The sequence below is a fragment of the Piliocolobus tephrosceles genome, chromosome 20 (assembly GCF_002776525.5).
Source record: "Piliocolobus tephrosceles isolate RC106 chromosome 20, ASM277652v3, whole genome shotgun sequence".
Taxonomy (NCBI): Eukaryota; Metazoa; Chordata; class Mammalia; order Primates; family Cercopithecidae; genus Piliocolobus; species Piliocolobus tephrosceles.
The window spans coordinates 32717277-32732250 of NC_045453.1; the positions used below are offsets into that span (position 1 = coordinate 32717277).

Consider the following 14974-nt stretch of genomic DNA (forward strand, 5'->3'; position numbering starts at 1 on the left):
CGCAGAAATCCAAGCCGGGTGGAGATGTCCTCATGATGCACATCATTATTTAAAAAAGAACAGTGAGAACTGGAGGTGGCTGGAGGCATCCCTCGAAAAGATAAGAAGGTTGACCCTGGGTAGGTAATTGTAGCTCACACCTCCCTTGCAATCAAGTAACTTTTATCTCATGAGCAATCTCAATTCTTCACTTGTGAGCTTACAGGGAGCTGGGAGCTGCCACCATGTGGCTACAAAATATTACTGTACTTCCAAGTGCACAGAAAGGAGCGCTAGACTATTTTCACTATGATCACAATGCTCAGAATAGAAAGGGAACGGGGACATCTTCTAGCTCAGGCTCACCCAAGACGTATGGCAGGTGATGCCCAGAATCACCAGCTGAGTTCCAGGCCCCATGACCTACCCAAGAAGGGTTGCCGTGTGGGGAACTGGCATTCTGCCCAGTTATTTTAAATGCTCGAGAATGTTGAAAACTTGGTTGTTTCTAATATATTAAAATACCAATTGCTATGGTGTTTTTTTTTTTTTGTTTGTTTGTTTGTTTGTTTTTTTTGTTTTATTTTTGAGATGGCATTTCACTCTTGTTGCCTAGGCTGGAGTACAGTGATGTGATCTTGGCTCACTGCAACTTCCACCTCCCAGGGTCAAGGGATTCCCCTGCTTCAGACTCCTGAGTAGCTGGGATTACAGGTGCCTGCCACCACGCCCGGCTAATTTTAAAATACCAATTATTTTTAAAGTTAAAATGAACGTGAAAGTGGAATCCTTCACTGTTGTCCCCCAGCTCCTCCCAGACTAGACCTTTGTGAGGCTAACGCCTTTCTAGCAAGAATGTTTCAGTCCCCAGAGCTATTCTAGCAGCAGGGGGTGCTCAACTGGCGTGGTTTTTTCCCAAATATTTAACATGGTTTAGCTAACCTGACTTATATATTCTAAATTAGTGATTCTGACTTAATCAGTTTTTTAAAAATAAGCTATCATTATAGAAATATCCACTTTGAAAATAGACACAAAGTATTCAGTTTCTCTTTATTTACAGGAAATATCTATAGACTTTAAAGTTGTATTTATTACTCTTTTCAATAACAAGCTATTAATTTCAATGAAAATAAGCTATTCAAATTGAAATATTCAGCAGCATATCAGAGATATGAATGTTCAGTTAAGCAAAGAAAGTTTTTTTTTAATTGGGAGATTTTTATTTTATATTTTATTTTTGATGTGTTTTTTTATTTTTTATTTTTTAATTTTAGTTTTCCATAAGTTATTGGGGTACAGGTGGCATTTGGTTACATGAGTAAGTTCTTTAGTGGTGACTTGTGAGATTTTGGTGCACCCATCACCCAAGCAGTATATGCTGCACCATATTTGTTGTCTTTTATCGCTCATCCTCCTCCCATTCCTCCCCCCAAGTCCCCGAAGTCCATTGTATTATTCTTATGCCTTCGTGTCCTCATAGCTTAGCTCCCACAAATCAGTGAGAATATATGATGTTTGGTTTTCCATTCCTGAGTTACTTCATTTAGAATAATAGTCTCCAATCTCATCCAGGTCACTGCAAATGCTGTTAATTCATTCCTTTTTATGGCTGAGTAGTATTCCATCATATATATATGTATATACACATTTTCTTTATCCACTAGTTGATTGATAGGCATTTGGGTTGGTTCCACAATTTTGCAGTTGTGAATTTTGCTGCTATAAACATGTGTGTGCAAGTATCTTTTTTGAATAATGACTTCTTTTCCTCTGGGAAGATACCCAGTAGTGGGATTTCTGGATCAAATGGTAGATGTACTTTTAGTTCTTTAAGGAATCTCCACACTGTTTTCCACAGCAGCTGGACTAATTTACATTCCCACCAGCAGGGTAGAAGTGTTCCCCGATTGTCACATCCACACCAACAACTGCTGTTTTTAAAATTTTGGTCATTCTTGCAAGAGTACGGTGGTATCGCGTTGTGGTTTTGATTTGCATTTCGCTGATCATTAGTGATGGTGAGCATTTTTTCATATGTTTCTTGGCCATTTGTGTATCTTCTTTTGAGAATTGTCTATGGATGTCTTTAGCCCACTTTTTGATGGGATTTTTTTTTCTTACTGATTTATTTGAGTTCATTGTAGATTCTGGATATTCATCCTTTATCAGATGTATAGATTGTGAAGATTTTCTCTCTTTTTTTTTTTGAGACAGAGTCTTGCTCCGTCACCCAGACTGGAGTGCAGTGGCGCGATCTCAGCTCACTGCCACCTCCGCCTCCCGGGTTCACACCATTCTTCTGCCTCAGCCTCCTGAGTAGCTGGGACTACAGGCACCTGCCACCACGCCCGGCTAATTTTTTTGTATTTTTAGTAGAGACAGGGTTTCACCTTGTTAGCCAGGATGGTCTCGATCTCCTAACCTTGTGATCTGTCTGCCTCGGCCTCCCAAAGTGTTGGGATTACAGGCGTGAGCCACCGCACCCCGCCTTGTGAAGATTTTCTCCTGCTCTGTGGGTTGTCTGTTTACTCTGCTGACTATTCCTTTTGCAGTGCAAAAGCTCTTTAGTTTAATTAGGTCCCAGCTATTTATCTTTGTTTTTATTGCATCTGTTTTTTGGTTCTTAGTCATGAAATCCTTGCCTAAGCCAGTATCTAGAATAAGCAAAGAAAGTTTACCTTTCATTTTATCTGTTTACTACTTTAAACAAGGTCATGTGATAAAAAGGTCATGTTAAGGTAATTAGGGTTAATGTATCACAGATTGTGTTTTAAAACTTGCTTATTGCAACCTTAAGTATTGGTATAATAGAATCTCAAATTGTCTTTTTCAGAATTCTAATGCAAAGATTCCCAGGTTGCCACAGAGATCCCTGTCCACAGGGAGGCTCTTTCCCATCCCTCCTCCCTCCCACTTTAATTCCAAACTCAAAAAGGCAGATTAATCTAAGCTTAAAAGAGGTTTTAGTAGAAATAATTTGCAAACCCCAGAGCCCTGGGATATTGTTGGAATAACGATTTTTAGTGCTTTGGAAAGTAAAAGTTGTTTTTTTCTTTTCCTTCATTCTTCCCCATCCCTTCCCCTTAATAAAGTTATCATTCTTGCAGTCATTTTCTAGTTTTTTTGTTTGTTTGTTTCAAGAGGATGGGGGTTATAGAAAAGAGTCACTAACATATCCTCCTATAGAAAGAGATGATTGGGCCTTCTATTTGGAAGGCCTAGAACAAACAAGGAAACAAAGAAATAAATAATTCTACCTTCCAATAGGTGCTGGTTTCACTTCCCCTGGCTGAGCTGTTGTTCCTGAGGTCAGACCCCAGCCAGTCTTTTGTGTACGTGCAGGACCATGGTGGCTTCAGTTCCTACCCCACCCTTCCTAGGAACTCTACTTGTGGCAAACGGATATTCAAGCTTACAAGTCCGCCCTCCCCACTCTGATAAATGCAAGAAAAACTGAGAAGGGAGGAGCAAGTTGGGATGAAAGTATCTGGGCCAAAGTGACCTGGAAACCACTGGAGAAGAAGCTGCTGACTGAGAAGGAGGTATATGGCTCCGGCGGGATCCCCAGCTTGGAGGACTGGTTAGCAGCTGCACGTTCTGGGTCTGTCTTGGGTATTCCCATATGGCCATGAGATCCGGGAGGCACCCCTCGCTGCTGCTGCTTCTAGTGCTGCTGCTGTGGCTGCTGCAGGTGAGCTGGTGAGCTGAGCCTGGAGCCTAGTGCTCAGGTGCAGGGAACTGAAAGCAAAGTGCAAGCTGGCCCTGCCCCTTCTAGGCTAAGGGAGGTGAGAGGGACTGAGTGTGACCTGCTGGGACCCAGGGCTGGCTGTCTTGAGAATGGCTTAGGTAGCAGGGGCTCTGGATTTATATAAAGGGAAGTTAAGGGTCCTAGGCTGTTTGGGGCAACAGCGGGAGCAGGAGAAGGGACTTGTTTAAAACTAATTTATATAGCTCACACTATTTTTAGTGAGATTATTTACATCAACACATATGAGTTCTTTCTTTGTTTCTTTCTCCTTTTGTTGACACAGGGTCTGGCTTCATCATCTAGGCTGGAGTGCGGTGGCATGATCAAGGTTCACTGCAGCCTTAACCTCCCAGGCTCAGGTGGTCCTTCCACCTCAGCCTCACGAGTAGCTGGGACTACAGTCACTCACCACCATGCCTGGCTAATTTCTGTATTTTTTATAGAGATGGATTTTTACCATGTTGCCTAGGCTGGTCTTGAACTCCTAAGCTCAAATGATTCATTCGCCTTGGCCTTCCAAAGTGCTGGAGTTATAGGCATGAGCCACCTCACCCACTCAACACACCATTTTTTTTTTTTTGAGACAGAGTCTCGTCATCCAGGCTACAGTGCATAGTGACATCTCAGTGCACTGCAACCTCCTCCTACCAGGTTCAAGCAATCCTCCTGGCTCAGCCTCCCGAGTAGCTGGGACTACAGGCGCATGCCACCACACCCGGCTAGTTTTTGTATTTTTATTAGAGAGGGTTTCACCATGTTGACCAGGCCGGTCTTAAACTCCTGACCTCAGGTGATCTGCCTACCTCAGCCTCCCAAAGTGCTAGGAGGACAGGAGTGAGACACTGTGCCCTGCCAGTTTTTATAATGATACTTCTGTTCACACTTCACATAAGATTGAGGAAATCTCCGTTGTCTGGATCCAAGGCAATTTGAGCAAACCCACGGGGATGGAAGGGCTAAATCCACTGCCCCCAGTTGCCACTGTTTAAATGGGGATACAAACTACTGGAGTCAGGATTCGAAACCTATGGGCTTGCTCTGTTTGTGCTTAGAGTGGACATGTGCTTGCTGGTTATGATCTGCTTCGTTGGCTTTCTGCAGGTAGGGAGAGGGAATCGTTTCTTCCTTTGAATATCAGCTGAGGGCGGGAAGCAGCACAGTGGTTGGTAACTGTGAGCTCTGGACTGGGCTGCTTGGCGTCCTGACCTAGGCTCCTTCCCAGCCAGCTGGGGACCTAGGCCAGCTTAACTTTGGTCCTTACCTTGGATCAAGTTGAACTCACCTATGGAGCTTCAAGGGATCTCAGTGCCTGGGTTTTGCCCCCGAAGGTTCAGGTTGAGCTGATCTGGGAGTGCGCTGGGTGTCAGGATTTTTAACATAACCTTGTTAAGTCTATTTCTCTTCACCTGAAAATAGAGCTAATAATTGAATTTATCTGAGCCAGTGGTTGTGCCAGTGAATGAGGAAATGCGTAAAAGCCCTTGGTACTGCGAAAATTGTCAGAATTAAAATGGAGTTCCTTATATTAAAACACACACACACAGGCACAAAGCCTGATATATAGACACAAAGAAGGTTATGCAAAGGGGGTTCTCACATTTGTGGGCTTGATAGCTAAAACTATCACAAAAACTGCAAAAATAACAACTTTGCACAAAGGCCATTAAAACCTTACACAGAAAACACTTTTTCGAAGAAATCTTCCCAGCAACTTTTTGTGCAAACTCAGACCGGTGTCACCCTTGCTATGATCTTTGTAGCCAATGACAATTATTTCAAAACAATGATATAATCCTTTTTATTTTTTCCTTTGAAAACCTTTATCTTTCTTTACCTCCCTGACTCTGCACATGGTTTACCATGGCACACATATTCCCATGGCAATGTCCTTTCCCAAATAAACGTCAACTTCTCTTAGAGAATCTCTCTCTACTATTAGGTTCACAGTTCAGTAAGGACCCAGTCAATGTGTTCTTATGTCTGTGTCTTTCTGTTTTTCTCATCACAGTGAAAATAGTTGGCTATATTCACTCAGAGCTCATGCTAAAACTATTTACTGGATACCTGCTTTAGGCCAGGCACTGGGAATACACCAATAAACAAAATAGGGGGAAAACCCTGTCTGAAAGTGGATAACTTGTTTGGTACCAGTTACTTGAGGTTTGGAGAATTTTTTTGGTCACATTTTGCCATATCAAGAGCTAAGAGTTTCCTTAGTCAGACAGCACATTAATTTGATCTCCAGTACTTTGTAGAAGTCCTTTTTAATAGCCCATGTTTGCATGAATTTGAATATAGTCCAAATCAAATCCTGTCCCCATCCTTCCCTCGCTCCTGCTCCTACCCACAATGAGTCTGATCAGGAAATAGACCTGACTTCTCTTCCCTCTGGCATATGAGTGCAGTGCCAAAGCAAATGAATTGACTTCTGAGGGTGTGTCGGGTGGGGTGGGCAGTGGGGATGGGACTGTGGATTGTACTTCAGTTACTGATGACAGCGGCTTTATGTGGATTCCCGGGAATCAAGGCAGATGAAGAGAACATGATTCAATAGATATAAGAAGTTTTTAGCAATCCAAATGCTGGACCTTTAACTCACAAAGAGCTTTACACCTGGCAGGTGCTCAATAACTGTCAAATTGGCTATAAGTAACATTCCATTGCATTCCTTTACATCCTCGCCCCCCGAATTGGCTTATTGCCATCTGTGACATCTGTAAGAGATACCTACTTCCCCCTGTTCAGCTCTCCGTATTTACAAGCTGATGCCATTTCTGCTGGAGCGCTATTGTGTCCACGGTACTTTTCCTCTGAAATCCCCACACCCTTTCTCTGTCATTTAGACATGAAGCCAAATCACCAAGTCAGGATTCTGTTCTGCTGGCTTATGTCTTTGTTCTGGGTTCAGTGACAAGTAATGGCAAGCCAAGGAAGAGGAGTGTCTTTCCCTTTTGTAATTTTCAGGCCTGAGAGCTCATATGTCCTCACCTTTGGGCTGTGGCAGGCTTCAAAGACCAGAGAGGAGGGAAGTTTTAAGAGCATGAAACTGTACAATGAGAAAAGCCACTTACGATTTTTTGTTGGTGGTGGCGGTGGCGTTGTTACCAATCTGGGAAATTCTGAATTGAGTTACATTTTAATAAATCATTAGCATTTATGCTTTTACTGAATTATTCTTTCTGCCCTTCATTTAAGTCCAACAGAGTGAGGGGTTGCAGAAGGCGAGGATAGTGTGGTCAGAGGTGAAGCTGAGAGGGTCAGCAGGGGACAGAGCAGGTTGGATTCTGTCCTAAGAGAAGTAAAAACCCTGGGGGGAAAGGGGTGTGAGATCTGTGCTTTTAAAGAGCACTCAAGCTTCTGTGCTGAGAATGTATTAGGAACATAATATTAGTGTCCTCAGACTGCTGAAACAATGAACCACAAACTGGTACATTGGCTTAAAATAGGATAAATGTACTCTTTTGCCGTTCTAGAGGCCAGAAGTCTGAAATCAAGGTGTCAGCAGGGCCAAACTCTGTCTGAAACTGGGCGGACACTCCCTGGCCTCTCCCCAGCTTCTGGTGGGTTGCTGGCAATCCCAGCTATTTCTTGGCTTGCAGCTACTTCACTCCAGTCTCTGCCCCTGTCATGACATGGCATCCTCTTTTTGTGTCTGTGTTTTCCTATCAAGACACTGCTCACTAGATTAGGGCCCACTCTAACCCAGTGTGACTTCATCTTAACTGTAATTCAGTTAAGAATTACATCTGCAAATAGCCTGTTTCCAAATAAGGTCCCGTTCACAGGTACTGGGGATTAGGTCTTCAATATATGCTTTTAGGGACACAATTCAACCCACCACAGAAGGATGGAATGAACGCGAGAGACCAATCCTGTGGGTTCTCAAGGTGGTGGAAACTTTAGCTGTTTGGGGTGGAGACAGAGAAGAGCTGGCCTTAGGAAGTGAATTTGACAGAACTTGGAGGTGGGGATGAAAGAAGCAGAGGCATCAAGGATGACCTTTGGAATGAGTAGGTAGGTGTCTTTTGTGGTTGGAGAGCCCCCAAGATGGGCAGGTTTGTGAGAATACAAGTATGCTATCAGTCTGGGACATGTAGGATTTGAGTTGCTTGTGGGAGATGCCAGTGGAAATGTTGCCTAGAGACTTGAATAGGAAAAAGAGGAGATACTTACGTAGCGCTTGTCATCCTGAGCACTTTGCGTGTGAGTGTTGTATGTTAAAAGGAATAATAATAGTACCTTCATGGTTGGGCTGTTGTGAGGATCAAATACATACATTCACTTATACGTTTTCGTATGTGGGGGGTGTGCATGTGTGTGCACAGATGAGGAAATACAGACTCCAGAGGATAAATTACCTGCCCAACACCACATAGCTGGTGAGGGGTAGATAGGATTTTTTTTTTGGGGGGGGAGGGTCTCACTCTGCCGCCCAGGCTGGAGTGCAGTGGCATGATCTCCACTCACTGCAACTGCCACCTCCTGGACTCATGCGATCTTTCCACTTCAGCCTCCCGAGTAGCTGGAACTACATCACAGGCCACCATGCCTGGCTAATTTTTATATATTTTGTAGAGACAGGGTTTTGCCATGTTGCCCATAGAACAGAATTTAAACTCAGGTCTTCTAAACTTATGAATCCACATGCTTAACCAATACTTTATACTATCTGCATTGACCTCTAGTCACATATGGCAATTAAATTAATTAAAATTAAGCAAAATTTAAAATTCAGTTCTACACTAGCACTAGCCACATTTTAGGGTCCCAATTAGCCACATGTGGCTAGGGTCTACCACACTGGCCAGTACAGCAGGGACATTCTCATATTCACAGAGATTTTCCCAGGACTGCTGTGCTCTAGAGCCCAGAATAGAGATATTGGGTACGGATTAAAAGAATCTCTAGAGGAATCTCTCATAGGAAATTCTGTGATTTATAGGATCCAAATTCTCCCTGAATGAAAGCTTAAGAGACTTTCCTCATTGTCCAAAAACAAACAAACAAACAAAGAGACTTTCCTAACTGTCCAATTTCATTCTTTTAAAACCTCTCTCCTCTCTGGTCTTTCAAGCCTGCCCCAGCCCCAAGCTGAGGACTCATCCGCTGTCAGGACTGGAAATGACCAAAGAGGGAAGAAAGACCCCTTTCCTATGGCTTCTCGTTACTTGTCACTGAATCTGGGACAAAGACATAAACCTGCAGAACAGAGTCCTGGATCCAAATTCTGCTGATTTTTAGGACCCGAATTCTGCTTAAATAAAAGCTTGCATTTAAAAATGAAATATTTCCAAGCATTTTTGGAAAGAATGATTTCTATCTAGATCTCTTAGCTCTTTAGTATCTTGTATAGTTACAGATTACATCTTCATTCATTCAGAGAATTTTCTCCCAAAAGATGCCATGGCTGCTCAGCCAGGCCAGCCTGAATGATATTGGTTACATGCCCCAGGTCCAGCGCCATCTGTCAAATCACGTGCAGGGTGGACCATGCAATCATATGTCTGCCTGGCCCCCTCTGATAAAGTGGTTTGGTGGACATGGTAGCTGAGGGAACAAGCATCTAGAAAGAACCGCCCCCCACCCCACCCCAGGCCCACCGCACCACATTCTAGCAAGCATTATGCAAATCTTCTGAAAGATTTTCTCTTTGGACAGACTGCCTAAAATTGGCACGGATGAGAAATATAATAAGAGCACTTACAAAATCATTACAGAAAATATAACAATTTCCATCTTCCTGCATCACCCAGATGAGAGATCTCAAGTTAATTTCTAAGGCTTGCATAAAGAGAGGAGAAATGAAACACACACAACGATGTGAAATTTAAGGCATCTCTGGCAAAGTATAAGCATCCACCATTTCAAACCTCTTTTTGAACACTTCAGCCAGCTCTTACGTGACTGTCAACTGTGCCGTTTATGTGTTATCATAATAAAATGAATTTACAGAACTTTAGTGTTGAAAGAGCCCTTAAAGACACCTTGTCTCATACCCTCGATTTTCAGAAGGGGAAACTGAGGCCCAGAGGGAACAAGAAACCTCAATATATTCCTTGTTAATAACCTTGGCCACCTGGAAATACACCTGTTTCAGAAACAGAATTAATTTCTTTATCTTTCACAAGAGCTACAATTTTCTCCATTTAAAAATTATACACCTGGGTAGGCCCTTAATTTAAAACTACTGACATTAATCAAGAAGCATTCATTGTCTAAAAATATCAGTTTGAGATTTCAGAACTCAAAGAGTTTAAACATTCTTTTCCTTCAGGTAAATACATAGAAGTATAACCTGGCCAGGAAACAAATATTATCACTAGCCCTGATGCTAACAATACAGCCCAATAACATCTCCCGCCCACCACCCACCGTGGCCTCTTGTATTGTAATGTGAATAAGGATAAATAAGGATAGATTCTGATGTGGACGAGGCAACCAGGGTGGAGGCACTGTACCTGGTGATTTAGGTATCAGTCCTAGAGATTTAGCTTACGTGGGTTATATTTCCTGATACCGTGGTAGATATTAAAACAGGGAAATTTTAAACATATTTCTCAATTCATTGGACATAACCATAATAAACCCATTCTATGGTAATAAAAATAGCACATATTTTGGAAAATATCCATATTTTTCCATAAATTCCATTTAGTGGAAAAAGTGGCACTATCTATATATTTTTGCAAATATTTTGAATGTCCAGCTTTAAAGAAGACAGCAGGAGTCTCCTCTCTGCTTCTGTATTCAGTCTTTTGTGAATTTGTTTGGTTGGAGTATATGAAGAAATTCTGGCCTCACGCAGATATTTGGAAAGGGAGGAATATTTTAATAACCTGAAACAGATAATTGTGGATATTTTTCTTTGATATTACACCAAAACTTAATACGCTGTAATGTCTTAACAGTTATTTACTGTGTAGAATCTGAAACCATATCAATAAATTTTCCCTACTCTGTTCCATTAAAATCCACTGGTCTCTCTTGCACTCTGGATGACTCTTTTACCTGTGTGTGATTTTAGAACATGATGTGTTGATCATTAGGAAGCCATTGGCTATTGAGTTATGCAGATATTTCCTATGTGGATGTATTTCAGCCTATAAAATTAAAAAAAATGCTGTTATAATAAAAATCTTTAATTATTAGGAAGCTTTCATGCTCATATTGGCAGACACAAGTTTTCTAAAATTCTGATTTTTGGTTGAAAGCTTACATTTGTCAGTGGGAGCAGATACTGTGCGTTGATTGATTTTCTTGAAGTGAAAGCCTCACTTTGCTCATCATCAAGGAACCATGTATCAAATTCCCTGGCGTGAATCATCAGCTTATTGGTTGTTCTTTCAAGTAAAATGGTGTTCCATTAAAAAAAAAAAAAAAAAAAAAAAAAGTGGCCTGTTCAGCTGGAAACTCAAGCAATCACGCAAGTACTTTTCTTTGAGACAAACCTTCTGCCTTGATGTGCAGCAGCAGTGCCTTGTACATACTTCCCATCCACTCACAAAGAGTATTTAAAAGATGTGCACTCAAGTGTTGCAATTTAAAACAATTTATTTATTTATTTATTATTTTCTTTGAGATGGAGTCTTGCTCTGTCACCCAGGCTGGAGTGCAGTGGCACGATCTGGGCTCACTGCAAACTCTGCCTAACGGATTCAGGCCATTCTCCTGTCTCAGCCTCCTGAGTAGCTGGGTCTACAGGCACCCGCCACCATGCCCGGCTAATTTTTTGCATTTTTTAGTAGAGATGGGGTTTCACCGTGTTAGCCAGGATGGTCTTGATCTCCTGATCCCATGATCCGCCCGCTCGGCCTCCCAAGGTGCTGGGATTACAGGCGTGAGCCACCGCACCCGGCCTAGAACAATTAATATTGTTTTTACTGCTTCATCAGTTCTCAAGCAATGATAGTAACTGAGTAAATTACTGGGAGTTTGGTACCACTGTTTTCATTTGTGTTGAGGCATCAGCAATTTCACCCACCAATGTTATTGTTTTGCACCATCAGTGCAAATGTCAGTCAGCGAAATAGGCAAACAATGCCTTAGTGTTCTTAGGAAAGCATTTGACCTTGTGGACTCTCTTACAGGGCTGTGGAAACCATACTTTGAAAATTGCTGCTACAGAGAAACTTTTCACATATACATGCATGTTTATTCCCATAGCATTTTTGATAATGAACTGGAACCAACCTAAATGACCATCACTAGGAGAATAGATAAATAGATTATTGCCTATTCATATGGTGAAATGCTCTACAGCAATGAAAATGAATGAACTAGAACTGTAGGTGTTAACACACATATCCTCCCCCAAAATGAAAAATCAATGATAAGTAAAAAAACAAAATAAGTTATGGGATGATGCTTACTGTGAACCATTATTTAAAAGTCCAATCCAAAACCATAAAAATTACACACTGTTATGAATATATAGCTATATCTATGCACACAGATACATATAGTGAAGGTTTAAAAACATGCATTGATATGCTAAATATAATTTAGGATGAGAGTTACTTCTGAGGAAAAAGTGAGATGAGGGAGGGGTACACAGGAAGTTTCCATTTTATCTGTAACAATTTACATCTCAACACTTCGAAGCAAATAGGGTAAAAGTATGAAGGTTTAATAGAACTAGGTGACGGGCGTCATTATGCCATTCTCTATTTCTTTCTGTATGCTTAAAGCATTTTGCTATCAAATTTTCTTTTAAATAGGCAGACTGTATAACAAGAAGAGGTTTTATTTAAAAGTTTCATTTTTTTAAAGACAGACTTTCCCTTTTTATTATAATCGGCAAGAATCTTAGTGCTAAATTGAATACCCAATCTTAGTTCATGAAATTGTCTTTTTTGATAACTTTTTGTTTTGGTATAAAACTTGTAAGATTTAAGGAAAATACAAAGAATTCCAAAATACCCTGTGTGAAAATTCACCAGTTCTTTATACTTTTGCCCCATTCACTTTATTCTAGTCATCCTGCTTGCACACTTTCTCTCTCCCTCCCTACTCTCACACTTTTGTTTGCTGCTGGTTCTAACCATACATTGCAGGGCCTTTCCCCTTCCTTCCTTCCTTCCTTCCTTCCTTCCTTCCTTCCTTCCTTCCTTCCTTCCTTCCTTCCTTCCTTCCTTCCCCCTCTCTTTTCAGATGAAGTCTCGCTCTGTTGCCCAGGCTGGAGTGCAGTGGTGTGATCAAATCTCACTGCAACCTCCGCCTCCCAGGTTCAGGCGATTCTCCTGTCTCAGCCTCCCGAGTACTTGGGATTACAGGCACGTGCCACCATGGCTGGCTAATTTTTGTATTTTTAGTAGAGACAGGGTTTCATCATATTGGTCAGGTTGGTCTCAAACTCCTGACCTCAGGTGATCCACCTGCCTTGGCCTCCCAAAATGCTGGGATTACAAGTGTGAGCCACCATGCCTGGCCAGCTTATCTCTTTCTATTTCAACCAGTCTTGCACATGTATTTTTTGGAGGAAGGGAAAGGATTGTTGAGATATAAATTATAAATAAGTATTATCACTGTAAGTCATTATGTAAATGTAAAGTGCCATGTCTATTATATTATTAATTATTGTAAATAATGCCTAGAAAAAAGAGGCAAAAAAAAGAAAAGAAAAACCCACTTAAAGCTCATCACCAATTAATATTTGGTGTTATTTTACATGTGTACATATAAATACTTCTGTGCTCATCCTGAATAAACAAGTTCTGCTGTCTGCTTTGTTAATTAACAGTAGTATTTTATGATTTTAAATGTCTCCCCACCATTGTTAATAATAAATCAGAATTCTTTTCGTTATTTCTCCTATAGTTAGAGAAGTGGTAATCATGAATTAAGATGTAGAGGTAAGAAATTCTATTTACCAAAACTAAATACAGAAGTTCTTTTTCTGTCATTTCTAATTCTAGATTTGTACAACTCCAGGCAGTTTCCATGTGATTCTGATAAGTATATTCTCTACTGATTAACATTATTTTTATTTTTAAGGTCAGTATCATTGACAGTGTCCAACAGGAAACAGATGATCTTACTAAGCAAACACAGGTGAGGTTTGGAAATCAGTTTCTTAATAGATAAAATCAGTCTCTACACCTGACTTAGAAACAGAATTGCAGTTTGGAGGTCTTTAGTGCCTACCAATGTTTGGTTTGCAGAAAATAAAATAGTAACCACATGTGGCCTTTTAGAATCTTGAGGGACTGCCAGAGAGTTGCAGATGATGCTTTTATGTCTAATTAGAATATGAGCAGCCTGCAAACATCAAAATTCAACTGTACACCACAAGCTTGGAGGTTTGTCCACATCACTTTCTTCTTTATGGAATTAGAATATATTGGACTTACTATTTTTCATTGCACCAGTCATGCACCTACCACTGTGAGGTTTTGCCATATCCTCGTGCCACGTTGTGATTATTTACTTGGTATTGTTCTCTTGGTCAATTCACTTTATCATTAAGCAATTTTTTTAAAAAAGAGCTTGCATTTTTGTTGATAAAATTAATGTGGCTAGAAACCAGCTTCACTTATAATAGATGGCAACTGTGAAAATATATAATGCAAACAAAACAATGCTTTAATTTCGTGTATTCCCTTACCTGACAAATATCTGAGCCTAAGATCTGAGTCTAAGTCACTCTTTCTGTTTGTGTACATGTCTGCATGTTTGTTAAAAGGGATATTCATAGACAGAAAGGCATTAAAGGTCTATCAGCACCTAATCATCAATAATTTCAGGAATATTGAGAGATAAATGGAAGTGGGAAAACTTTCTCAACAACTGCTTGTATGTCTACTATAGGACAGCCATTGGCACATAGCAGACAGTCATCTTTAATGCTATGTCTGGATGGCTCCTAAAATTATCTCAAGAACCATGTCAAATCATTGGGTGGCGTCTGCCCCATGGTTAGAGATGACTCTACAGCTTCTTAAGAAGCTTGACTCTTAAGCTTCTTGTACTTTTTATGTTTGTTTTTAACAGTAGGCGGGTACTGTTTCCTTTTTCTAAGAATCACAGTGTCACAGCTATACCAGAGCTTAATCAGTACGTAATTCAAAGAGCCATTGGTACCAGCTTAAGATGACTCTTAAGCTTCTTAAGAAGACAGGCACTTGGATTTTCCAAGCTTAGGTGGCTGTTGTGGGGATGAGAGAATGCAGGCCAAGTGTCAGCACAGGGCCTTTACATGAAGCAAGGGTGTGATAAATCCTGGCTGTGAGCATCACTGCCATCCTT

The 14974-nt window shown here is 41.0% G+C and overlaps 2 protein-coding genes across 3 annotated transcripts in view; both read left to right on the forward strand.

Moving 5' to 3' along the window:
• The window catches only part of FAM217B (family with sequence similarity 217 member B), a 30375-nt gene that overhangs the window by 15306 nt on the left and 95 nt on the right, over positions 1-14974 (forward strand). The window contains exon 5 of the transcript XR_002735583.3: positions 13724-13780. The gene's annotated coding sequence lies outside the window, so the exon portion shown is untranslated. The remainder of the gene's footprint in view (positions 1-13723; positions 13781-14974) is intronic.
• CDH26 (cadherin 26) overlaps positions 3264-14974 on the forward strand; it is a 54321-nt gene continuing 42610 nt past the window's right edge. For both annotated transcript variants that reach the window (XM_026455133.1, XM_026455134.1), the window contains exons 1-2: positions 3264-3673; positions 13724-13780. In XM_026455133.1, the coding sequence (XP_026310918.1) occupies positions 3605-3673; positions 13724-13780 (126 nt within the window). In that variant the 5' untranslated portion in view covers positions 3264-3604. The remainder of the gene's footprint in view (positions 3674-13723; positions 13781-14974) is intronic.